Genomic DNA, 26,520 nt, shown 5'->3' with positions numbered 1-26,520 from the left:
ACAAAGTCCTAGACTGATGATGACCTGGCTTTGTTGCTACTGGACTTGTAAGTAATAATAATTTTTGGTCCAACCATGTGAAACTTTTTACTTTGCGGACTATTTATTATTTTAGTTAGCTAGTGTTAGCATTAGCTTATTGTTAGCACTAGCTACAGCAAGCTTTAACAGGGTTGTTTATGGCAGTTGTAATTCTGCTTTCAGCCAGTAGGAGGGAGAACTGGCAAACACGTATTATTGCATTAAATGTAAAAGTAATACACATTTACTTTTAACATATCATATTAAAATGTATATTATTATTTTCATTTAAGCAATTAGGTTTATTGGAACCATTGGTGGTTAAGTAAACTCAACCTTTTATTTCTTAGAGTGTGCCAACAAATCAGCTTTGCAGCAAAAATGTAGAAAGGCAATTTCAATTAAATTTGTGGTTTTTTGTGGCACTTTTTTGGTTAATTTTATGTGTAAAATCTTCACCTAGTGAATACATTGATATACAAAACAGAACAAATGAAGTGTTGGGATTTCCATTTGAGTTTGAACATCAGTAATTAGAATGTTGCTAATTAAACTGCATTCTCTGATTTTCTGAAACCATTTTTGCCGTTTTTAGGTTGTTAAAACCCAATTCAATTCTCCAAAGCTATTATTCATCAGCATTGGCCCACTTTAAACATGAAAAACAAACAGCCAAAAAAAAAAAAAAAAAAAACCAAAATCTGAGTCCTTTGGATCTTGCATAATGCTGTTGAATATACTGAATGTCATTAATTGGCTGACAGCACAGCAGGAAATGCTGAATTTACCTGCAGTTTGATCGCTCTATCATCATCGTTGTTCATCTCCAACAAGTCATCAATGTCGATCTCTACCTCTGGCATCTCCTCCTCCTGGAACACAAAAAAATGTTTAATAGAGCAGCTAAAATAATTTAAGTCATGAAAATAGGAGCAGACAACAAGAAAGAAATAGAATAATTTAACAAAATTATTTTTGTTGGCTCTGAAAACAGCTTTTGTGCCTCTCTGCACACCAAACAGCCTGGTCATCCAGCACATCTGGCTTTACGAATAGGGATCCTGTGGAAATGTTGATGTGCTGGGGTTGGGCTGTTTAGCAGATCAGTGGTTAGAGGCTCCTTTCAGCTCAGCACCACTTCAAAGGTCCCATGTTTCAATGCTTCATTTTAGTTCACCACAAGGCTTGTGCAGTGGAAACATGCATGGTGGATCAACTATTCCCTCCCAGCTACCACGTGATGTCTCTTCCAAATGTTTGCCTTTTGAGAAGCAAAACGGCATGAAGAAGCTACCTCTTAGAGACTTTGCATCACCAGTCGACCAGAAGGGATTGTTTCCGGTCAATTTTTTACGCAAACATTGACCTGAAGGATGAAGACTGAATGTATTTGCAAATTGTTCTAAACAACAATGCTGCCATCCAGCACTTTCAGGTAGGTATTCTTAAATCCAGCCATGAAATTGTACAAGTTTAAGCAGAAATTCTCCATCAATCATATAATGATTTTTGTTGCTTTTTGCAGCTTTTTTAAACAGCATCCATCTATCCATTTTCGGCCGCTTATCTGGAGACAAGTCACGGGGGCAGAAGCCTAAGCAAGGAGGCCCAGACTGCCCTCTCTCTGGCCACTTGGGATAGCTCCTCCAGGGGCGTTTCCTGGACAGCTGAGAGACATAGTCCCTACAGCATGTCCTGGATCTTCCTTTAGGTCTTCCCCCGATTGGACGTGCCCAGAAAATCTCACCAGAGAGGCATCCAGGAGGCACCCTAACTAGATGCCCGAGCCACGTCAACTGGATTCTCTCAATAAACAGCAATTAAACCCTAATTTCTGCTGAGTTTTCAACAAATTTTCAAGTCCCAACTTGAAAGGATTAACTAGAATACACACCTGAAGACATAAGTCTGAGTGGCAGAGTCTGAAATTTCCTGCTAGAATCTAAAGAGTAAAAAGTCTAAAATCTAAAAAAATAAAGATAGGATCACAGGGTTTCCCTTACGTAGGCGGATGTCACACACAGCGACGCTCATTTTCTCATAAACAACAAAGACAGTGGTGGCGTTTAGCGGCTCTTTCCTCTGTTCTAAATGTCATTGAATGTCTTTAAAAACACAAGTAGAAGCACTAAAAGCATTTCTTCTAAAAAAAATGAAAGATATATTCATCGTTGCCAAATGCCTTTTTTTCACTTCAACTAGAAAACTACAGCGTCGTGCGGTACAGTCAGGATTTCCGTCTTTTTTCTGATGGGTTACTTTGAGCTGCCTAGTCCCGCCCCTCAAGTGCCTCTCTGCCTGTGAGTAACCAGACTCTCTCTCTGTGCAGAATTAAACAGAGGACGAGTCTGGCAGGCCAGGTTAGTCCCCTGGACCAGTGGAGAAGGGATAGACAAAGCACAGGGCAGGTCAGGGGTGAAACAGGTACACTCTGTGCAAAAAAAATAAAAACACTCCCTGGATGTGCAAAGAGTGTAAGAAATAGTTTAGTCTGCAGCAGGACAAGAACTGCTCTGCAGAATACCACAACAGCTAAACACTCCTGAACATTGACAGACAGTATCTTCAGAAACTCAGATACTGAAAGTTGTACAAATAAATACATCAATACAAGGTTGCAATACATGTTATGCTTGATTTCTGCTATTTCAGATTTTTTGTTCATGTACATTTACATTTTCTATTCAGAAATTTCTGAAGAAAAATCAAATGCTTGTATACTGTTTTGGTTTAAAATCCTAATTATAAACTACACACCAGCTTTGAATGTTAATAGCCCAATAAAACCAGAGTTATATATTTATTAAGATAATTGAATTTCAGACCATCAGAAAGATTGTGATCTTGACCACTGTCTTGATACAGGAATCTTTAATCAATTGTTGTCGTACTTGTTCACATGCACTTAGCCCCTTTATTATGGTATGTGTGATGTGAACACCCCTCCCATGGTGGAGGTCTGCACTCTGCTTTCTAGTTTGTATTAGTTACTTATATTTCTTGAGTGAGTGTTTAATTTTAATACTGTACCATGTTTTGTTTGCAATCTGTGACAATTCACTGTGTGTTTATAGATCATCAATTGCAGTTTGTCAAAATAGGGGGGCCCAGAACATTATCTTGCATAGGGCCCCCACAATGCTAGAAACGGCCCTGGCCCATCATAAAACCAGTAGTCATCATAATCAACCTTTTCTAGAGAAACATTCTTCATGTAAGCACTTAAGTTTGGTAAATTAAATGTACGTAATAGCAAATTTTCATGTCCACACTTATGTAAAGCACGCAGATGAACACTAGGGTTAGGGTTTGATTCTGTGAGTGAGGGCTGAAAACAGCCTTCGTGCTTAGATGTTGTTTTACCAAAGTTGACTAAATGGTGGCACAAAACTCCCTTTAAAAATAGGAAGCAATAAACACAAGCACATCTGTGATTTTTCCGTAGGATTAAAAGCAGCCTTTGTTACAAAAAGGGGATTCATTGTTGCATTTGCATATGCAAAAGAGAGAGGAGTCAGTGTGTGACTTGTGTGAAAAGGACGCAGTGTGGAAAAGAAATAACAAGGAGCTGTGTTTGTTATAATGGAGGCAACTTTGTGAAGTGTGTGCGAGAGCCAGCTGAGAGAAAAACAAACTGTGTGTGTGTGTGTGTGTGTGTGTGTGTGTGTGTGTGTGTGTGTGTGTGTGTGTGTGTGTGTGTGTGTGTGTGTGTGTGTGTGTGTGTGTGTGTGTTGCAGTATACAGTATTCAGTTCGCTCTGGGGTGCGTCAAAAGTACACACTGACCCAGTGTCTCAGCACAAACTGTATTCAATTTGTAAAAGCTCACCAATCACTTCACCTGGATTAGTGAGTCACATTGATTTCTATTCATAGGTCCTTTTTATGAACTGGAACAACCAGTCAGACTAGAACAGCTAACACTTACAGAGGAGATAATTGCTGTACTGCTAAAGCAGTTACTCTGAATAATATCAGAGCGGTTGGTTCAGCCAATTAAAATGACTGTTGTTAAGGAAAGTGTGTCAGATGGGAAACAATGCAGCAAATTAACACAGTTCGTATAGCCTAGAAATCTAGACAATCAGTTGCCAAAGCAAAATGACTTTGCCCTACATGTCGGTCTAGCCACGCTCCATTGGAACCTCCACAGCCACGGCCACTCTGTGTGGCTGGCCAATCACAGCACTCTATCAGTTTAGTGGGTGGGATGCTACTGAGACTTAACTAAGATGGCAACTCTGAACTATTTAGACTTGGGCTTTTCTTTGAGTCAAGAGCAGATAGAGGTACTTAAGTTCTGCCCCGTTGACTAACATCTGTAGCGGTGAGTTTGTCATGTTGTTCAGTTCCATGTACAGTCTGAAAGACAATTGTAGATCGTGCTCCATGACTGAGATCCATCAATGGGTTGTGGCTAGACGATCATCCTGCCGTGTGAACTGGGCTGTGGCAAATTATGTCATGAACCACTGATGGATTTGAGTACATTTTGAGTATTCAACCTGATTCCAGACAACCAACACACCTAACACGTACTGGCAGACATAAAAATGGCTAAAACCCAATCAATTTGACAAGTATTGATTAAACTTTGGTTTCAAAGTAGTCATTCCCAAGCAGGATTTTGCAATGCTGCACAGGAACACAAAAAAGATTTTCAGTTGGATTAGCAAAGTAGCCATTTTGACTTGGTTTGACACTGAAAGTTAATCCAGTAATTAGTTTTGGAGAGTTTTGTTCAAAGCCATTCAGTGGTTCAGGAGATATTTTGCAAAAACACACAGACCAACATCATCCATTATTACCTTTCACAGGTGGCAGATGATAAAAATAGAAGGACTAACTAAAAAAACATGCAGACACAACAATCTAAAGAATAAAAACACAAGATGTTGTAAGATGGTGAATGCACGGATAAATGACTCACTGTTAATTAGGGCTGCAACAAACGATTATTTGGATAATCGATGAATCGGATGGGGTCTCGACACGATTAATCGATTAATCGGATTACATGGGGAAATTTTTAAAAACTGCTAGGGAAACGTTATTTCTCTCCTTCCTTCACTTTATTTAACACAACATTATTAGAAAACAGTTCAATAGCAGAAAAACAACATGCCATCACCTAAATTGTCTTATAAGGTGTATAGACAGAGACCCTAAGCTACATCTATCTGTGACCTAAAATGCTTGGTCCAAGTTAAACAGCTTAAGGGCAATTCTCATCTGTTTTGCTTGATCTCATCTGTTGACATTTATTTTAAATGTAATTAAACATAGGCTGTGAATTAATCAAAATTGATCACTATTTCCAAAAATGACTGAAAAAATACCAAATAAAACAAAAGTAAATGAATGCCATCCTCCTTGCGATGATGCCCTGGGCAACTGCCATAAAGTCACATCAAGAAATGCTGCTGATCATTCCAATGATCCCAAATAGACTCACATTAGGCCACATGAAAGCAACTGAACCCAAAAATATATTAACCAGTATATAACTGCACTCTCACACAACACGCCTGCAGCAACAGTTAGGACTCCTCCCTCCCTTTTAAAAGCGTTTTTCCTTCTGAGGACATTGTGGTTGTAAAACCACATACTAGTAGTCTGGCCCCGGTGTGATCAACCAGTTTCTGCGGGAATGTGACGGCGGAACCAGGGCCAGATTAACACTTTGTTGTACCCTGGGCAACAATATTCAAGGGCTCCATCATCACGACCCAAGGATCACCATAATGTGGTCACATACAGAATATTTTACTGTAATATGCAGTAAATATACTCAATACTTGAATGCCTGACAACACGTAAGCCACCCAGAGTAACCTTTGACCCACCTCGTGTGGACTGACCAATGAGGAGAGGGTCTTAACTTGAGGCCCTCTCTTCATTGGTCAGTCTGCATGAGACTGACTCTCAACTGACGTTCAGTTGTAGGCAGCGAAGCGTCTCTGTGCAGCGCAAAAGCCCGGGTGGACAGTTTGTTTAATGTAGGGTGACCATATTTCCATTTCCAAACAAGAGGACAGGGGATCTGTGCCTATGACGTCACACTATGGCAACGCCACAAAAACCATGTTGGGACCCATTTTTTGTAAGAACTAAATTAATATCAGATTCTGCCAATTAAAGGGCTCTAAAACAATTCATATGTAAATATTTTGCATATTTAATGCAAAATCTAATTTTTCTGCTTTAGTGCTGCAACAAGTTTTTATTAATAATAAATTATTATACCTTTTGTTTTACTACAGCATCAGTAAGCTTCCTGTGCACAGATTATTAAGGATACTTGTTTCAGCTGTGAGATTAGACAATAGGATCAATGAAAAAAAATAAGTTGTCACACACTCCATGGAAACTTTCAGAGAATCCACAAATAGTGGCTTTCAAATGGTTTTGTTACTTTTTGCAAGTTTATAAAAGAAGCAGATGAGACAGCATGTCTGATAATTTAGTTTTTCATCTGATAATATTAGAACATGTCAGTAATGTCTGAGGGGCTTTTATAAACACCATATAACTAACACTACTGGAGAGGGTATGAATTACACAGAGGCTTCTGGGGAGCCCAGTTATTGGGGGGGGGGGGGGGGGCATTTTGCCTTGGCCCCCAAAATGTCTTGAAACGGCCCTGGGTGTGTGACTGAGTTTTGAAGGTGATCTGAATTGTATCAGATGTATAAATATAACATGTGTATAACTTATTGTTTTTAACTGGTAAAAACGTGTAGTGGAGATAAATCTACCTACATTTTACTTTTCAACACTTTGTTTTGTTTTCTTGTTTTTATTTAACTATTTTCCTGTCCTGTCTGTCTCTCATCTTCCTGCATCTCCTCTTAATTCTCCAGAAAATCTGTTGCCTGGATTCTTACCTTTTCACCTCATCAGTTACTTTTGAGCAGATCAAAGGAATCTCCTGACCGAAAAGCTCAGAGCGCGTTTTCGATGCTGCGTGAGGCGACATCACCACAGCACAGGTGATGAGCTCCGCAGTAGCGCGCTTCAGGCACAAATAAGACAGAAAATAGAGAACATGTGCGGACATGAACGATCGTGTGCTAATTATAGTTTTTTGGTTGCGCCACTTTGAGAATGGACCATGCGCTGGAAGCAGCTGCCTGGATCGCTGCGCAACAATGCGGAACCGGTTCGCAGCAGCGCAAGTCTGCCGGCTCTCCGTCGAGCTGATCTGCCGGTACCGGCTCTCCCTCGCGCTGATCTGCCGGTACCGGCTCTCCCTCGCGCTGATCTGCGGCTCTCCCTCCCGCTGATCTGCCGGCTGTCCCTCGCGCTGATCTGCCGGCTCTCCCTCGCCGCTGATCTGCCGGCTCTCCCTCGCGCTGATCTGACTTGCTCTGGTCTGCGCGCAATGGCGGGCGGGAGGGGGGGGGGGGGGGGCGCTTTTGGAAGAGTTGTGCAACACAACGAATCGATGACGCAATTCGTTGCCAACGCTTTTAGTAATCGATTTTCATCGAATTTATCGATTCGTTGTTGCAGCCCTACTGTTAATGATGATGCAGAAAGGGAGCAAGAGAATACTTGTGCAACACAGTGAAACCACACAGCTCAGCTTTCTTCTCTACTCTGAGCCACCCTGTGCTACTTCAAAGCAACGAGAAGCTCAAGGTGGGATGAAATGATCCTCTGAGATCAACTCAAGCAGTGGTACGAAGCAAAACTTCTGAGAAATCTTAGGAAGGTGAAGATCGGATGGGAAAATAACACTAGACAGTTTCAGAAGAGAACAGCTACAGACGTACATATTGTGTCCCTCCCCCACCTTGCAACATCTCCCTCTTGCCCTCCAGCAGTGTGCTGAAACCATAAAAACACAGACGGTGTGACTTAACTGAGTAAAGCAGCTGCCCAGCAAAGCCCTTTGCAGCGCTGATTCAGCTGTTCTCCAGAGGAGACCGTATCAAAGAGGAGAAAAAAATGGATCGGAGGGCGGAAGTCTTCAAGGGAAAGGTACAGCTAAAAATAAAAGTAATTAGCATCACAGTAAGCCTCCAGAACTCTAGAATGTTTTTATTACATCCACCCTTGGTATGCGTTGTCATAACAGTGACCTTGATAGAGTTTTTCACCAATCACAACCCTTTTCATTGCTCTTAATTTTCAAAGTGGTTTCCATAAAAGCCTTTTATTGTCCCAACACTTAGACAGATCAAACAGTTCTCATGGATGGCTTCCAAAATGGTTTTGGTTTGTTGCTTCATCACATTCTATCCTGACATTCTCTGCTTTAATGACTGGTTACCAGCACAGAGAAGGTATCCTACGACAGAAATTCTCACCATTGTGTTGTTTTATTTTTTCTTAGCTTTGATCCAATAAAAGAGAGATTCTATGTCTGTGAGGTTCCTACCATTACAACTCTGATGTATAAATAAATATATAAATAATTACTATCTTACCTGTAGATGAAATTCAACAGGACCAACCCTAACCCAAAAAACGTTTCTGCTATCAGCTCCATCTCCAAATTATAGTTGTTCACTCACACTGTTTAACAAAAAGCTAAAAATTATTTGCCGCAATGGACCAAAGTCTAAAGGCAAGGCAGCTTTATTTATAGAGCACATTTCAAACACAGAGGCAATTCAGTGTGCTTTACAATCATCAGGACATGATATGAAACCAACATAAAAACACAATTAAAGTACACACAGATAGAACTATAGTTTGGAGCTAAAGGAGAAGACAAAGTTACAGCACAGATTACAGTGGAGACGGCTCAGCATAAGAAACAAAGCTTTTAAAATGGCGATGAGTACATTAGGGTTTTTCATTTTAAACAACACTAGGGTTGGGGCACATCTGAGGTCATGGGGAAGCTGATTCCATCTAAATGCTTCTCCACCATGTTTTGTTCTGACCAGAGGTTCTACCAGCTGATCATTTCCAGGGGATCTTTTATCCCTTTTGGGTGTTTTATACATGAATGAGTTTGGACATGCATTTTGGTCCCATGCCATTGAGTGGTTTGTAAACTAGTAGGAACACTTTGAAGTCTGTTCTGTAGTTTACTGGTAACCAGTGTAGGGATCTAAGAACAGGAGAGATGTGCTCCGTTCTCTTAGCTCTTGTTAAGACTCTAGCAGCAGCATTCTGAACAAGCTGCAGTTGCTTCACAGCTTTTTTGGGAAGACCAGTTGGGAGACCATTGCAGTAGTCCAGCCGACTAGAAATAAAAGCATGAATGAGTTTCTCTAAGCTTAATTTTTGTAACTGTAAAAACATCATATAATTCTCAGCTGATCCATATCTTAAAACATTCCTAATTACATCAGTTTCATGTCAAAGGAATTTAACTTCATTTAGCAAGAATGTTGTGCAATTCCTGTCGGACTCGACCCCGGTACCAGGATGCACAAAGTGCTAAATTTATACCGTGTACACACATAGCCGTGTATCCTAAAAAAAGAAGATATTTTCGTGCGGTTTGGCCTGTCATCAACACAAAAGTAAAAATGAATGGAACCAAAAAACGATTATTTCCAAAACTCCAACCAAAAAAGACATTTGCCAATTCTTCCTTGTCAGCATTTGCTCGTGGACATAAATGATCAGGGTTTTATGTTTTGCTGTGTCACTGACGTGACAAAAATGCTCTGGTGTCACATGTGTAACTTGTGTTTACATTCACTCACTTGTTTTTCACAAGCTCAATTACAACTCTCCGTAGAAGACCGCAGGTGAAGGATGACGTTAAGGACGGTTATTGCCCACCACCTAGTTATTCATATCCAAGGAATGTTTTTCCGCAACAGTGCAAAAGATTTGGGGAACTAATGCCACCTGCAGGCTTGGTATGACTATGACTGTGCTCCACAATGCACTGGATTGTTTAGCAGAAAACAAGGTGGTGTGGACCCAAGTTTTCTTCCCCAGGTTGGTGAGGGAGGATATTTGGTTTTTACAAAAACCTGAATATGTGTGCATATGGCCTTAGGCTGGAAATATACTTGCTCTTTTTTGATGCATCGACGCAGGCTGAGTCTTTGTTCGCATACTTGCTGCGGCACGACACTACACTGCATGTAGTACTGGATGATTTCGCTAGGGGGCACAGTAACTGGCTAATTTAAAGATCACGGCACAAAAAAGACAGCAGTGGTACCCCAGATAGTATGAAAGACCTCTAAACCAGCGACTGAGTAACCATGGTGAGTGTGTCTTGTTCGTTTTGTCACCTCCACCTACTGGTTACTACTGGTATATTGCAACATTCAAATGTGTTGAATTAATTTCATGAGATTAAAGCAACGCAAGTAACAGTTTTTCTGAGTCGCTTTGGTGCGTTTCTCAGATCAGAATTAAAATTCTCATAACTATTAGTTCAACCTTCACAGCATTTAGTCATTTAAGCGTTGAGGTCTGCTGATTGCCTGCTGCTTCGTGTTCCATTAATGAAATACAAAACGCGGGGGCAGCGTGCTTTTGTCTATGCTGCTCCGACACTATGGAATGCACTTCCTCTTTCGGTGAGGCTGGCACCATCCCTCCTCCGGTTCAAATCGCTGCTGAAGGCTCACTTTTACGACCAGGCATTTTTAAATCCCTGACTTTTATTATTTTATTGTGTCTTTTTATTGGCTTTAATTATCTGCCTTGTTGTGCATTTTATTGTTGACCGTGTATTGTTTTATATTGTGTTTTTACTTTTTATTCTGTTCAGCACTTTGGTCGGCTGCCATGCCGTTTTTAAATGTGCTTTATAAATAAAGATGGTATGGTATGGTATGGTATTTGTGCACATCATAGTAGCAATTTCTCCTTTCTCTGAACAAACTGCAAATGATTTTGGACATGTATCAGTTGCTTTCATACATTTCTCTGCTGTTTTATGACATTTCCATTTGCTTATGTCATGTCAGTCAAAATTAATTATACTTATGGATGCTGAATAGTCACTCTCAATAAAACTAATAGTCTTACTTTCATTGCTTGAGTCATTACACACAAAATTGTTGAACCAGTTATCAAATGTCAAATATCAGTCATCTGTCAAGCAAATTCTATACCTTTCTTTATCATTTTTTCCTGGAAATGTCTCCTAAATTGAACAATTGATCACAGGTGAATTTCATCTGTCACTCATGAGGAGGTGTAATCCATTAGAGGAGTTTTTCTCTGCCTGGAGGTGGAAAATTTACATACTGTATGACCAACATCCACATGAGCAAATGGCCCTGCTAGCAGCCATGGATGCAGCTTGTGACAACATCACAGCAGAGTCCTGCAGAGGATGGATTCGCCACTCCTGGAGATACTTTCCTCGCTGCATTGCGAGGGATGACATCCGTTGTGATGTAGATGAAAATATGTGGCCAGACAGAAAGGAATGTCTGGATGTGCCAGAATGATTTACTGTACCTGTATGTTACAGTACTGTATATTGTTCACATTTGTGCACAGCTCTACCAAAAGAGTGATTTTATGTTTACATGTATTCTACAGTAAACAAGTGACTGTAGCGTATTTTTCTTTTGCACAATGCTGTAGAATTACAAACACTTCTATACAGTAAAAATGTAAAACGTACGTATTCAGTGTCTCAGTTACTCCCCAAACTCCCATAACATCTACAGTAACTTTACTGCACATTTCAAATGGCTGTACAAGTAGGGCATAGTGCTGTCTTGAGCATTTTCTGGTGTCACCAAATATTCTTGCAATGGAAAACACTGAAATTATTAACTGTCATGGTGAAAACATGACAAAGCCATTTGGCTAACTTGTTCATAAAGATAGTATCAAGATTTCATTTTGATGGCACCGACAGTTTCATTGAAATGAATACTTGCTTTTGAGGAATGGATTATCAATTTTGAGCATGTGACGTGCTTTTGCAGGCTATCCACTAGGTTTTGCAGTCTGCACTAATTGTTTTGAGAAATGCACTAACTGCTGTGCAAATGTTAGTGTTCTGAGAAACGCACCAAAGCGACTGAGAAAAACTGTAAGCGAGGAAGCCATTTTAAACATGCATACAAACAGACTTTCACAAGGTTCACAAAACAATGTGGCCTGAACTGCTATGAAAAGCTGGAGATTTTAGATGGCAACAAAACATTTTGGTCTTTGCTCATACTAGCCATTAGCTCATCAATCTTGAAGTATGTCAACACCAGACATCCTTATGGAAGTTTTATTTATTAGCATGTACACACAAATACACATGAAAATAGCCCTAGATGATTCCCCTGATCAGAGCCAGGGTTTGATGGACATTATAAAAACTACAGCTAATTAATCTTCAAGAGTCTTTTTATCATGAGTAATCCTCCCTTAAAGCCCCGTATAATCAGCTTGCATTAACAGCCACACACTACTGCAGCTACCACCAACACTATGCAAAACTACCTCCAAACACCAGCATCCCCAACTCTAAATGAACTTCAGAAAAGTGCTGCATCCATTCCCCAACAGAATTCACTTCACAGTTCTTACAAGCCAAAAAGTTCTGAGGCTGATTATTGGACAGCTGGGTCCCAGTCAGACCTTTGTCCTCACTGCAAACCAAACGCTTCCAGGAATACCGAGCCTAAAAACATCAATAGCACAAGGTCAAAAGCAGGCAGCCAATCAGCAAGTGCGAGGCACGTCGTCAGGGTGTTTATAGATTTATGCAATTAGAATAATTCTTCTTCAAAAGCAACAGTAAAAAAACTGGCTTTTCTGAGATTAAAAACTCTTCCTAATAGTAATTTCATCCATTGCATTTTCTTTTGCATGAGTCACTTTGCTCATGCAAAGCTGGATACGCTCAACACAAGTGCATATGAACACATCCGTCTGACTTTGGGAGTCAAAACAACCCCCATCGTCTTTTCTTCCTCTCCTTCTTTCTATTTCAGCCTTCTTCTCCTTGTGAATGCTGACACTGTTTGGCTTCTGAGCCACAGCTTATTCACAGACAGATCAAAAGTCGCTGCAGCTCGCTGACAATGAAACCACTGATTAACTGAATCTTCCTATGGAAGGAGATGTCTAAAGACAACAAGAAAGTCAACATGCAAGAGAAAAATATGTCTCTACATCAGTGGTTCCCAAACTTATTTAGCCGCGCACCTCCTTCTATGTCCCGACCATGTCGACGCACCCCCCAGCCCCCACATCAGGGCATGGCTATATATATATATATATATATATATATATATATATATATATATATATATATATATATATATATATATATATATATACATATATATATATATATATATATCAGACGTCAAGCTAAACAGTCACTCGACAGACAGGGTTAAAAAAATAGGATCGACCTTTTTCCCCATCACTTTCATTTTTTAAATAGTAATTAATAAACATTCAATACAATTACAATTTCCTTTGATTTAATTTTAAATAAATATTTAGAGTGCCCAGGTAGCACATAAACAATGCAATTTAAAGCTTTTTTTAAGTAGGAACGTTTCTCCTTCCTTCTGCTCTGCGTAAACCTGAACTGATCACCTACTTGTGCGTAATCAAATGTCTATAGGGGAAAAGATGGAAAAGATATAGCCATGAGGTTCACTTTTGCCTCAGACCGACTTATTGCTGTTTTATGGTGTGGCTGAATCTGCGATCCACTGCCACGCGGACTGGAAGAAGAAATGCTGCAGTAACATGAGTTGTAGTCAGGTTCGGAGTCACTGGCTGGAGCGGACCCGACTTTAATACGTCATCCCCACAAAAATAAACAATAATGAACAAGAGTCTGCTTCTAGACCTGCAGAAAGAGAAGAGCAGAAAAAAATGGGACACACAACAATACATCAGGAGCAAGCTATCACTGCGTCAACCTGATGATGAAATATAAAATCAACATTGTTTAACTGAACAATCACACGTTAATAAATCATAGTGCATTTAGTGGCAACGACAGCCTTGAGACATGTGTTGAATGTGCCCAAGTCCATACTTTTGAGAGCACCATGTGAGCACCTGTGTGTGTACACGCGCTTGTTTAAGTAAGGTTTCTCTATAGGAGCGTCCAATAGAGAGTGTGAGGGACCACAGATCTGCCCCCCAAAGATGCGTAGGAGACGGGGGGAGCTCCAAGTCCCAGAGATCCAGGCACTGTCCCAGAACACAGGAACACCAAGGGGACTGCAACCAGAAAGGCCCCCGCCCCCCTCGAGAGGCGCAGAGGATCGCTCCAGGGGGCCACAACCAGCAGCCGGCAGAGCCCCGGGAGATATCGGCGGCAAGCCCACAGGCCCGCCCGCAGCCTCCCACCCCCTAGCCGGCCGAGCCCAGGACCCAGCGACCCGGGACCCAGGGGCGACCACCCCCGCCGGGGACCCAGCAGAGCCCAGGGAGGGAGCCCAGACCCCACCAGGCAGCCACCAGGATTGACCAGGCAGATGCCAAAAATCTTAAACCCCCTGACCCGGGAGCCACGAACACTCAGGCAAACCAAGGCACAACCCCTCACACCAGATGTGGCAGGGGGAGGGGAGACGAAGATCTATATCATCAAAGGAGGTCCCAGGAGAGGGGAGGAGTCAAAGGCCCCACCTGACATATACAGTCACACACTCCCTCCCTCATGCTCACACATACACATACAACCAAAGACTTACAAAAATGTACGCCGGACACCCACTCATGCTCCCCATACACACCCTATTCACTCTGGTCCCGGTACTGCTGCACATGGGTTACAACCATCACCAGTTACCAGAGTTTGACCCTTTACACTTTTCACCTCGCGCACCCCCTAGAGGGTGCGCGCACCACACTTAGGGAATCCCTGCTCTACATGAAATGAGTCTTTGTTTATAGATTTAAAATAATACATTTAAATAAGTTTCATCCACGTTTGGACCATGTAGATTCTGAATTCTGCAGCGGGGTGAATAAGTCTGGCTAAGGCTTTAATTAAACCCATTTGTATACTTCCAAGGCATATCTGTGAAAGGTCACCTGCATAACTAATGTGGCGGATCTGTATAAAACCCACAGGGGTTTCTTTGGGAGGATCGCTGGAGGGAGAATCAGAGAGGAGAAGATGTAAAGCAGGTGGGTGGATGCCCCAGAGGGTCGAAGCTGAGACAAAAGAGGGGAGGAAGAGGAGTGTGATAAACACACTGTGACCTTTGTCCTCAGAGTTTTCTGAAACGGACACTCCACGCTGCCAGTGTGTCTCAGCAGCTGGTGGATTTCTGCTGCCTGAGAGGCCTTCTTGTCAACACTTCTGATTTGTTTCGCAGCAGATGCATGTCCGCTGTGTGAAACGCGTCGACAGACTCAGTGGGGGATCTATTTTTGTCTCTGACAGCTAAATAATTGTGTCTTTCCAAGCAGGGATACTGTAAACACAATGATGACCTTCCTCGTCAGATCCATAAACACATCAGGGTCAGTCAGCAAAGCTGAATGACTGGCTTAATCTGCCAATGTGTGAATCTGCCAGTCTGGTACTAACAATTAAACAAATGAGGCTCATTCTATTAGAAACAATACATTTGAAGCATGGATGTCTGCGCTGCAGCTCTTAGCAGCTGGAGACAACATAAAATGCCCATTTTTTATGCGATTGCTTTGAAGTTTGTACTAAAGGTACTAAAGGGTTGCTGTTTTGTTTATGTCAGACATCAGATTCTTCAGTCATTCCCAGCTTTGTTTCACAGGTTCCCACACTAGTCTCATTTCTTTTTCTGTGAACCCACAGAAGCCAAAGACAGTGTCACGGGGATTCTTTATTTTTGTTGGGCCTCTCGTCTCAAGCCTTTCTCCACTAATTCTGTTTTGTCTCTGAGTCTGAAAGTGCACAAATGTTAGATAACTTTGGGAGGTTGGCCGTAAAGTTGGGAGTAAAATAAGGCTAACTCACAATCGCATCAAGACATAATGAAGACACTTTGAGACTAAATTGCAACAAGAAAAAAAAATCTAAATGATTACATGAATTTGTATACAATTTTATTACGTGACCCATGTGACCTACTCGCCACAAAAGTGTTAGCCTAGTGAACTCGACCAAATTCTTGCTTTGCAAAGTTTGGTCTAGGAATGCTACATTGGAACCTCTGCAGCTGCTGGCAGCATTTTGATTGGGCACATCACAGCGCTCTATCGGGGTTTCAAACTGATAGAAAGCTGTGATTGATCCAAAATTATGGGCCAATCACAGCGCTCTGTTAGGTTTGTGGGCAGGATGATGCGACGGAGTGGAACATTGACGCTGTTCATTGTCCAGTAGCATGTGGAGATCGTTTGAAAGACAACGGTAGAACCTGCCCCACGACAGAGAGCCATCAATGTAGCGTTGCAAGGCTAAATATTTATTTAGTCTGGCTTGACAGGATACAAAAGTGTCATAGTGATTCTGACTAAAAATATTCCTCACCACCTCACCAGGGAGCTGTCCAGGAGGTATCCTAACCAGATGCAGACACCTCAACTGGCTCCTCTTGATGTGGAGGAGCAGCCGATCTACTCCAAGCCCCTCCTGGATGACAGAGCTTCTCACCCTATCTCTAAGGGAGAGCCCAGACACTCTGCGGAGAAAACTCATTTCAGCCGCTTGTATCCGCAATCTCGTTCTTTCGGTCACTACCCAAAGCTCGTGACCATAGGTGAGGGTAGGAATGTAGATCAACTGGCAAATTGAGAGCTTCACCTTCTTAGCCCGCAGCACTAATCCGCCTATCAAACTTGCGCTCCAGTTTTCCCTCACTCGTGAACAAGACCCCGAGATACTTAAACTCCTCCACTTGGGGCAGGACCTCATCTCTGACTCGGAGAAGGCATTCTACCCTTTTCCGAATCAAGACATCTCGGATTTAGAACTCAGATTTTAAAACCCCCTAATTTAATTTGGATTTTAAAGTAGCCTGAGTTGATGATGTAAGTTGATTTTACTGCATAAGGTGGACATGAAAGCAGCCGTTATAGTGAATGGGTTCCTTTCCACTGGCAGCTGGATGCATCCCAGAGGCGAAGACGCTACCATTGCGTTTTTAAGTCTATTATTTAATGCTACGCTTCCAAAACACATCAAAATCTGCAGTTCCAATCGAGCCAGACAGGAAGTCAAACATGAAGGCAGTGTAAAACATCCAGGAACTTTCAAAATAAAAGTTATGTGCAAAAAGTTATTTCCTGTGAAATTTCCTGTAAACAGAACAGAAAATAAATGAAGGACCCACTCAAAAACTAGATAACTTTGTGACTTGTATCTGTGAAAAGTGCTTTATAACTAAACTTCTTCTTTTTTATCTTCATAAGATATAAATAAAATAAATTAATAAACCACTGTCCTTTTTGGATGCATGCAGCTGTCTTTTGTGCTTTTTATTGTACGGACTGAAATCACACGTTGTGTTGCAATTCTCCCGTGATTTTGTGACGGGATAAGCTGTATGGAATGCTTTTGCTCCCGTTTCGCGTCAGAATCGCTCCCGGTTGGAAGGGAAAACTTCTCTAATTCGTTACACACGCTTTCGCGTCTGGTGGACAGAAGGGATTATGTATGCATTTCGCCTCCCATGAGAGCCAGGGTGAGGAAATATTGCTTTTTCAGTGTGAGAATTTGGAGGTGTGGCATATGAGCACATGAAGAAAGTCGAATGCATGTGTCTCACGCTAAGCACTGTTTAGCCTGCTTTACCATTAGCGGTGGTGCACTAGCATACCAAGTGCCGGATTCCTGCAGGTTCTAGATGTTTCCCTGCTTGAACGCTGCAGATTAGATTAAAATGAGTGATAAACAACTCCTGCAGAACCAGATAAAGGCTGAGGAGATAATTCAGAAGTTAATCATGTGTGTCTGAGCAGGAACATTTCAAAACAACTTGTCTGTTGGCGCTGCAAGACTATTTGTAGGCGTGTCCACAATATGATGCGTGGCTTTCAGCTCCTTCCAGAAGGGGAGAGGAAGGAGGAGGCAGATATAGATGTTCAAATTCCAAAATCTCCTCCTCTCCTCCAAGATGTCATGCTATGGACCAAAACTTTAAAAACATTCCCTAAATTACGCTCCCTAGCATGCCTTTCACGAGTTTTCACCAAAAGTCAGAATCGGATCACTCTTGTTTAGTTGTGCAGTGTGTGTGTGTGTGTGTGTGTGTGTGTGTGTGTGTGTGTGTGTGTGTGTGTGTGTGTGTGTGTGTGTGTGAAGTGTGTGCATGCAGTAAAAAGTGTGAGGTAACATGATACTCCTAAGGATGAGAGTTCATGCCTATGCTTACTTGTATTGACTCATCCTAATGACCTGAATTGCACTCACATGAGGAATGACTGCTCTTGTTTCACACCAGGAACCACATGAAAGGCAAGTAGAGGAAAAGTCTCACTGACACCGTCATAGGAGAAGCAGCGGTCGGTGGATGTTAAATCTTTTGAAGCTGTTGTTGACACTTGAAGGGCAGCGTTCAGTAACAAAACCTTGGTTCTTTTGTCATCTCAAACGAAACACACACCCTGCCTAGAGGCATTTCCTACCCAAAAATGTATGAAAACAAACCAACTCATCCTATTACTGGGACCATGATCCACAGAGAAGAAGCAGAGCAGCGGTACGATGCTTTATCTCCAGCTTCTCCTTTTGCTCTATTTGTTCTGAATATGTACTCTGACCTGTGAGACTGTCCTCATTCTCATCAATTTGTGATAAAACACCCCCGACCGCTTGCCACAGTGGGTCTATCAAAGAGTGGTGCAATATCATCAACATGAAAAACACCCGTGTGGCTTCATACAGTCGCTAGACGCTGAAGACCTGAGAGCAAAGCGCAGTGTCTGCACTTGTTTATGTAAATATTCTTCATTTAAGATCAGCTGCAAAGAATTGGGACATTTTGGCATTTTACCTCCACGTATTCTGCAGCATGCATGCACTTACATCATAGAGTAAGCAACTGGATCAAGTAAAGTCCTCAACAATCCTCCAATTTCTCTCAACAAGGTTTGTTCTGACTTTTAATCAACTAGACTTGACCCAAGCAATAGTGTCATTGTTCACTCTCCCCATTTCATTTGTTATATCTGCAAAAACCCTGCCTGTAAGGACACAGTATAAAAAATCCCATTGACGTTGGTTTGGTGCAAGCATGATATACTTTCATCATGGTTTCTGCATTATTAGGAGCTATACCATGACGTAAGGCCTGGACTCCCTCTTTAAATCAGGCGGCCTCCCTGCCAGTGTTGCCAGATCCAAAATCCCACAATATCGTACAGAGAAGCTTAAATTATCGTTTTCAGTACAAATTATCGTACATTATAAATTTGATAATAACGTTCTATAAACGACTTCTCACTCCAATATAATATAACAAAGAAGGTGTTTTATATTTCCCTGTTTAAATAAACATCTTTAAAACCAGTAATATAATGCTTATAAACGTGCAGAGTGTGTCGGCACCACTCCGACCTCCACGCATTGACACAGTGTGCACATTTGCGCAGTCCTATTTATTTCATTTCTACATAGGTTAAAAGCACGCGACAAAACATCACAGCAGTGAAAAAACTGACCCAATAAATGACACAGCAGCCTACTCACCTAGTTGCTGATCTCGATCTCCTCATCTGATTCACTGTCTGTCACAGCAGAATGCCTTTAATCACCTGTACTAAGTGGTCTGTGCTTCTCATTGCAATGTTGTGCTCGGCTAAAAAGCCACATAGCTTGATTTCAGTGTTTTTCACATCATTTTCAAACTTCTCTTTTTCATTAGTTTGTAGGAGACATTTATAAACCTGTAAGCACTGAGGTGAAATCTGACTTCAGAACAGTTTAAAATTATGTAATTGACTTGGGAAAGCCACAGCAAAAGATGGTGTTACTAGATGCAATGTGAAATTATCGTACATTTGAGGATTTTTGAAACTATTGATCGTACATCGTACAGAGCCCTAAATTATGGTACAAATACGATAATTATCGTACATCTGGCAACACTGCTCCCTGATCTCCACATGGTCTCCTGCATGTCCTTTAAACAACAGACAACTCATCCCTGGAGCACAGAGGGGCATCTATCTCCAACAGAGCTCACTTTATGTTTTTATTACACACAGAAAAGGAGACAATGGCTTAAGGCAGTAAAAAAGTTTTTGTTTGGCAAAGCTAGTGGAAAAATAAAGATAAACAAACAAGCTATCAATATTGTAGTTTACATTTAATTTTAGGATCTGATTTTATCACTTAAATTCACAAACTGAATTAGTTTGGAGACAAAATTAAAAATTACTATCCTAGCTTAGCACAAGTTAGGAAATCGAGGTATACAATTAGACCTACAACTTTTCTTCTTAAATTATTATAGTTCTATGGTCAACACTAAAAATTTTGATTCAGTTCTTTGCTTTAAAATCTTTTTCAAATAAAGCAATTTCAGCAGTGTTGTTCTTTACATGTCCAGTATCTTCCAGAATGAGCCATTTCAGGGCTCTGTCACTTTCAGAAAACAAGCTTTGGCCACACTCACCCATCCCCCATTCAGGTTGCTATAAGCTGAGAAGCTCCGATATCCGGTAGGGGTTCAATGGAGAGCCGGTGATCCTCCAGCTCTTTCTTTCACCTGAGAGGTGGTTTAATTTTTACATTCTAAAAGTGGATGACAACCTGGGACGTAATTTTGGGGGGGGACGGGTGGGACATGTCCCCCCCACTTTTTCAAAAGGCAGTTTTGGTCCCCTGCTCTTTTTTCCGTCCAAAAACAATGTTACGCTCCATTAAATGGATTTGGTTGAGCACTAGGACCGAAACGGAAACCGGTTTCCTATTAGACCCGCCCAAAAGCTAATCTATTGGCTCTGCTGATACTTGCTAACGTATTATTGGCTGTTGCTGCTGTCACTCAAGTTGTAAACAGTCAGAACGTGCTCACGTTGTTTTGCTAGTTTGGAGCCGCTAGGGAACACCGGTACTGAGTCACATCGTCAACTAGACGCTGTGTAATATCAGAGCTCAGCTCAGCTTCCATTACATAACATTTGAATAAGTGTTCATTTGTGAGTCTTTGGTAGTTAGGCACAGCCAGGAGGCAGCATGTCAAGAAAACGAAAAGTGGATATAAGAGACTTCTTTCAAAGTCAAAACGTAAGTTGGAACATGTGACAGACCTGCATTAAGCTCAGACTCACCTCCTCCTTCACACACATACTCAAAACTAACTTTTACAAACTCATCTCCTCCACATAACCGACTCCTCAGACACAATTTGTTCGTATTATTATAATTATTTTTTCATTATTATTACTATTATCATCATAATTATTATTAACTAGTAGTAGTAGAAGTGTAACTTCAAAACTTTTATCATTTAACTTTATTGTAAACTTATCTATTGCAATGTATATTTTCACATTAAAAAGCTCTGAAAAATGAACAGTATCATCATTGTCAACAGATTTTTTTAAGCTTAATGTCAAAGATGTACACTTTTCATTAGATTTATCTTATTTTTTCCATTTATTTTTTGTGTGTTGAAATGCAACAACTGTTTAAACACTTTTAAGGGAAAAAACATATTTAATATGTTTTTATACACTCAAATGTTAGGGTGATGATCATGTGTAAAACATTAGTTCAGCATGTCCTCTAACACAGCAAATGAACAAACGGCCAGATCTCAGGAGGGACCGTTTATGTATAAATAATTTTTATACTTTTGACTAGGCCTGGGAAAGTAACACATTTTGCTGGACGATATTTTGTCCAACAAATTGTTGATGATAAATGATATTGTCAACATTATCTAGACCAAAATAACCACTAATATAATGTTAATATATCATAATAATGCAAGTACACCCTTTAAAATGCAACAAATAAACCTTCATTTAACATTGAAATGTCCAGAACCAGAACTTCTAAATGAATAAAAATAACAAACAAAAATTGAATAAAAAAGGAATCTCACTCCCTGTTAGAAAATGTTGCACCAAAAACAATAAAAAAGACCCAAAACAATAAATACAATGGCCTATCCATTGTCAACAGCCAAAACTGCACTTCAATAATGATAATAAATAAAAATAATAATAGAGTTGTACATTTTTTAACTTTGATATGTATGTATGTATATATATATATATATATATATATAGAGGATGGAAAAATTATTGAGATGGGCAAGTGACGTGTCAAGGGGTCTTTACATAACACCCCCCACCCCAAATCCGCACAAGCCTGCTGTGTCCCCCCCACTTCTGAAATCAAAATTTCGTCCCTGATGACAACAACAAGTCATTTCAAAAAGTCCCCGTTTGTGACGTCACAAACGGGGTCATACAATTCCTAAAACCAAACACTGACAGAAAACAGCTGAATGGGTTTTTTCCACATTTGGAATGTTTATAGAGACAGTAGAGACGCACATGGCAGTACATAAGGAGGTTAAATGTGAGTTTTGCACAATCTGCCTCCTTTAAGATTTTCCATATTAGCTTGAAGGTGCAAATTAAATTTCTGAACTTTCAAGGGACCAAGAGGCAATTAAATGTTCTCACACGAAATAACTTGTTTTGAACTATTTGACGTTGATCACATATGTCGATCCCACAGGTTAGTTTAGCATCCATGGCTTCACTTTTCTTTACAGCTTATGTTTATTTATTTAGCACTTGCTTTTACCCAAAGCGACTCACAATTGTGGATATAGGAAATTCAATGAATTAGCCCAAACATGAATGTTTCTTTCTGAGAGGAAGATGGATTACACTGAGAAAACCCACACATGCATGGTGAGAACATGCAAACTCCACGCAGAAAGCATGCAACCTGCTCGCTGTGAGGCAACAACCGTGCAACAATGCAGCCTTAAATCATAATTTTTAAACATATTAAAGAAAATCCTGCAATACTTAACATTTATTGTAAAATAAACAGCTTTGAACCTTCTGAGCTCCACTGATTACTGAAAAAATAAGTCTCTTTCAGTTCAACAGACTCATGACAGTAAGAACCACGGATTTCACTTAATAACATAAATTCAGTCCTCTTCCTGCATCAACACTTTGTCCACTCCATCTTTTCTCTGCCTATGTACGCCACTCGCTGTTACACAAACACACACAAGCCTCCCTGACACTCTATTGTAGTATCAGGTTTTCTTATGAAACCGATACAGAGGCTGACCTTTCAGCTGGACCTGCACGGTCAACTCAGCAGCCTCTCCTCTATCTCACATAAACACACAACTGGGAGTCCATCTTGGCTTTCAGCCTGCAGGTATTCACAGAGATGAAGGTAGAGCAACTTCCTGCATACAGTCGAGCAATAAAAGCCAACTGCTCAAAAATGGCCTTGCTCTTTATTCACCGATGAAAAGGCTGATGTCTGGTTAATGACAGTGAGTCAACATAATCATACTGGTTTCACCTGCTTTTGTTTAAATCCTTTCCAACTAATATATGTAACACCAAACACTGCGAGTGCCTGGGGATCATTTTGTGGTATCGTTGCTGTGTGACAGATATGAGGAGGTGTCACACTGCAGGAGAGATCTGGGCCAGAGGCTGTCATTAAGCTGAAGTTAAGGAAAAAGAGGCTTAAAATAGAAAAATAAATAATCTCTTATTAGAGTAAAATGGACATAATGACTTACTCTGATTTAATTGCACTATTAATCCTATTTTCTCTCAGCAGATGCCTCTCCACTGCAGAAAAGGTCAAATTTGCAGGAAATATCTTGAAATGCTAAACCAGTCCAACTCAGTCAGGCTTATTTCAGCAGAACTGCATGAGGACGAAAAAGAGAGGAGGCTGCAAACAAGACAACAGCCATAAAAAGACACTAGTGCACGCTAGAGGGCTCCAGAGGGGTTCACCTTTTTTATTAGAGGACATTAAAATGTGAAGAAATCATGAGGGTTTTGCAGAAGCTTTCAGAAACATTTCCCTGCAGAGGAGTCCTGCTGTGGTTTGTGTGTATCTTTGCATTGATGTGAATCAAACACATGGCACGAATTAACCAATACTGCACCTTCCTGTTCTGAGAGGTCTGTGCATGCATGCAGGTGTGGCTGCATTGTTGAAAAATGTGTTTGTGCACCAGACCTTCAGACATATAGAGGAGAGAAAGGGGGTGTCAGAGTCTGAGGAGGCGACTCGCTCATGAGGAGAGTCACAGCATCAGCACATCTTTTAACCCACTGCCCTTCTTTCGTCTGCATCCCTTCCCCCGTTCATGGCTCATGTATGGCAGCATACTGTACACGGCAAAAGCCCAGTTTCTTTCCACACGCGCACACACCCCTCCTCCTCTCTCTCCCTTTAAATTTTAAAGAATCGACGTGCGGACGTGAGGGCGCACAGTAATCTGGGCTGATGCAAACAGAAAAGTGGAAATGCATTTATGTGTTTGACACAGAAATGTCACAATTCAATCTTGAGCAGGTGCGGTTCATTTGGGTTTTGCTCTCGAGGATGCTTTATGTGAAAGCTGCCGTTTCCCCAATCTAAGCAAACAGAAACAACAGGAAGACCAAGGTGACTGGTGCGTAAAAAGGGCAACCGTTGCGCACGGTCCGCATCGACAAAGAAAAGCACAGCAAACCAAACCCTCTGTTACAAAGAGGAACTGTTTTTATATCGCTTCTGGTCTATTTATTCTATAAGGACAAAATAACACAACATGTTATAAAATCTAATCGTTTTGGGTCTGGTGTGGATTTAGGTGTTTTATTTGGATGGCTTTGTGAATGAGATTTTTAAAAACCTGAATGGCACATTTGACATGCTCAAATAAAAGAGAGAAAGATAAAAACAGCTAGAATTGGCTGTAAGTATGAGCCAGACCCCTCACCCAAATGTCCATGTGGATGCCAAATGCGCGCCACTCACCTCACAGTCATACAGGTCGCTGAGTTTCTCAATGATCCACTCCTCCAGGAGAAGTCTTTTCCGCAGCTCTTTTCTGTCATATTTCACCGTCACCTTCCCCTGCCTCTTCTGGACCGGGTCGTCCCCGGCGATGGGCCCGGAGCCCACGCAGCCCACTCCGGGCGCAGCTTGGAAGAAGACGCGGCTGCCGGCGGTGGGCAGAGGTGGAGCGCTGGTCTCGGTGCTGGCGGCCGACATGGCGAAGATGAGAGGGGTCCGAGTGTTAAATAAAAGTGTGTGAATGAGGAGGGGCAGGGGGAGAGTCTGCGGTGCTTGTGCGAGACGGCGTGCTGCACAGCAGACAAGAGAATGTGCGGAGCTTTTAAACAGGTGCTATTTAAGGCGCAGAGCCGGAGAGAGGCGAGAGGAGGGCGGAGCGAGCGCTGCAAGAAGTGAGGATGGGATGGAAGGCGCTGGTGTTTGCATTCAAAACGGGGACTCAGAATGACCGTAATACTCTTAAAATAAACTTTTCTCACATGTTTAGCTCCTCCAGTCAAAAGGAGTAGCCTATAGTTTATATTTTGAGTAACTCTTTCTCGACATGGGCTGCATGTTGGCACAGTGGTTAGCACTGTGGCCTCGCAGCACGAAGATTGCGGATTCGAAACTCTGCTGCGTGGAGTTGCGTGTTCTCCCCATGCATGCGTGCGTTTCCTCCGGGTACTCCGGTTTCCCCCACAGATCACAACATGCCCTATAGGTTATAAATTGTTAGTCGCTTTGGATAAAAGTGTCAGCTAAATAAATAAACATGAACATAGAAAATTACAATATTATCAGTGTTTAAATCCAAATAAACGTATAAAACATCTAACTCCAGAGAAATGAATCAAAACATTTAGTGAAATGTTTGCAAAGTTCTAAGAAATGAAACAAAAGTAGACATTGATCAGTCGTTAAAAGCAAAACTAAAGAAAAAAGTAAAAGAAAAGATGCTAATGAAGCAGCCATTCAAAAAAAAAAAAAGCAGTGATTCCATATAAAACCCATCAGAGTCACTAAGAGTATATGGGTCCCTCGACATTTTCATCAAAAGGATCTTATATACAGAGGCGCTGCATGCCGACTGGCAGTGCAGGCAATTGTTTGGGGGCCCCAGGCTGTAAGGGGCCCCCAAAAGGCAGACAAACTTTGAAGTGAGAAAGATAAAAGTGGTGTTACATCCAGTTAATTTATATGGGCACCAAAGTTGATTTAGGTTGATCTCTGGTAAAAAAAAAAATAAAAAATAAAAAAAATAAAAAATAAAAAAAGAAAAGAAAAAAAACTGGGAGCATTTATCCTAGAAAACCAAACTCTCAAATAAAGAGCTTTCTCTGCTCTGGTAGGTGGCAACATGCACCACTTTAGCATTCTTTCAGTTATCTATAGCAAAATATTTAGTTACCGTGAGAATATTTTTACTATATCTGTCCATTGATGTTTGCTTTTTAATTACTTTATGTAATGAAAACTGTCCAAAAGGAGCCTGCAATATTGCAATATAAAACATTTATTACCAGGTAAAATTTAAAACATATTACAGATGTAACATTGTCATATACTTAAAAATCTATTTTTTGTTGCAGAAGGGATAAGTAATCACATTTTATTCTTTGTTTTATGCAAATGAACATTTTGGAGATAGTA

At 41.0% G+C, this 26,520-nt stretch overlaps 1 protein-coding gene across 1 annotated transcript in view; it reads right to left on the bottom strand.

Annotated features, from left to right (window-relative positions):
- Positions 1–25,228, bottom strand: part of ppp1r14c (protein phosphatase 1, regulatory (inhibitor) subunit 14C) — a 48,800-nt gene extending 23,572 nt beyond the window's left edge. Inside the window, exons 1-2 of the mRNA XM_015974462.3 lie at positions 24,850–25,228; positions 810–893 (exon numbers count right to left, since the gene is read on the bottom strand). Of these exons, the coding sequence (XP_015829948.1) occupies positions 810–893; positions 24,850–25,086 (321 nt within the window). The 5' untranslated portion in view covers positions 25,087–25,228. The remainder of the gene's footprint in view (positions 1–809; positions 894–24,849) is intronic.
- Positions 25,229–26,520: the final 1,292 nt, after the last annotated feature.

The sequence above is a fragment of the Nothobranchius furzeri genome, chromosome 2, assembly GCF_043380555.1.
Source record: "Nothobranchius furzeri strain GRZ-AD chromosome 2, NfurGRZ-RIMD1, whole genome shotgun sequence".
Taxonomy (NCBI): Eukaryota; Metazoa; Chordata; class Actinopteri; order Cyprinodontiformes; family Nothobranchiidae; genus Nothobranchius; species Nothobranchius furzeri.
This window is presented reverse-complemented; position numbering and strand designations above follow the sequence as displayed.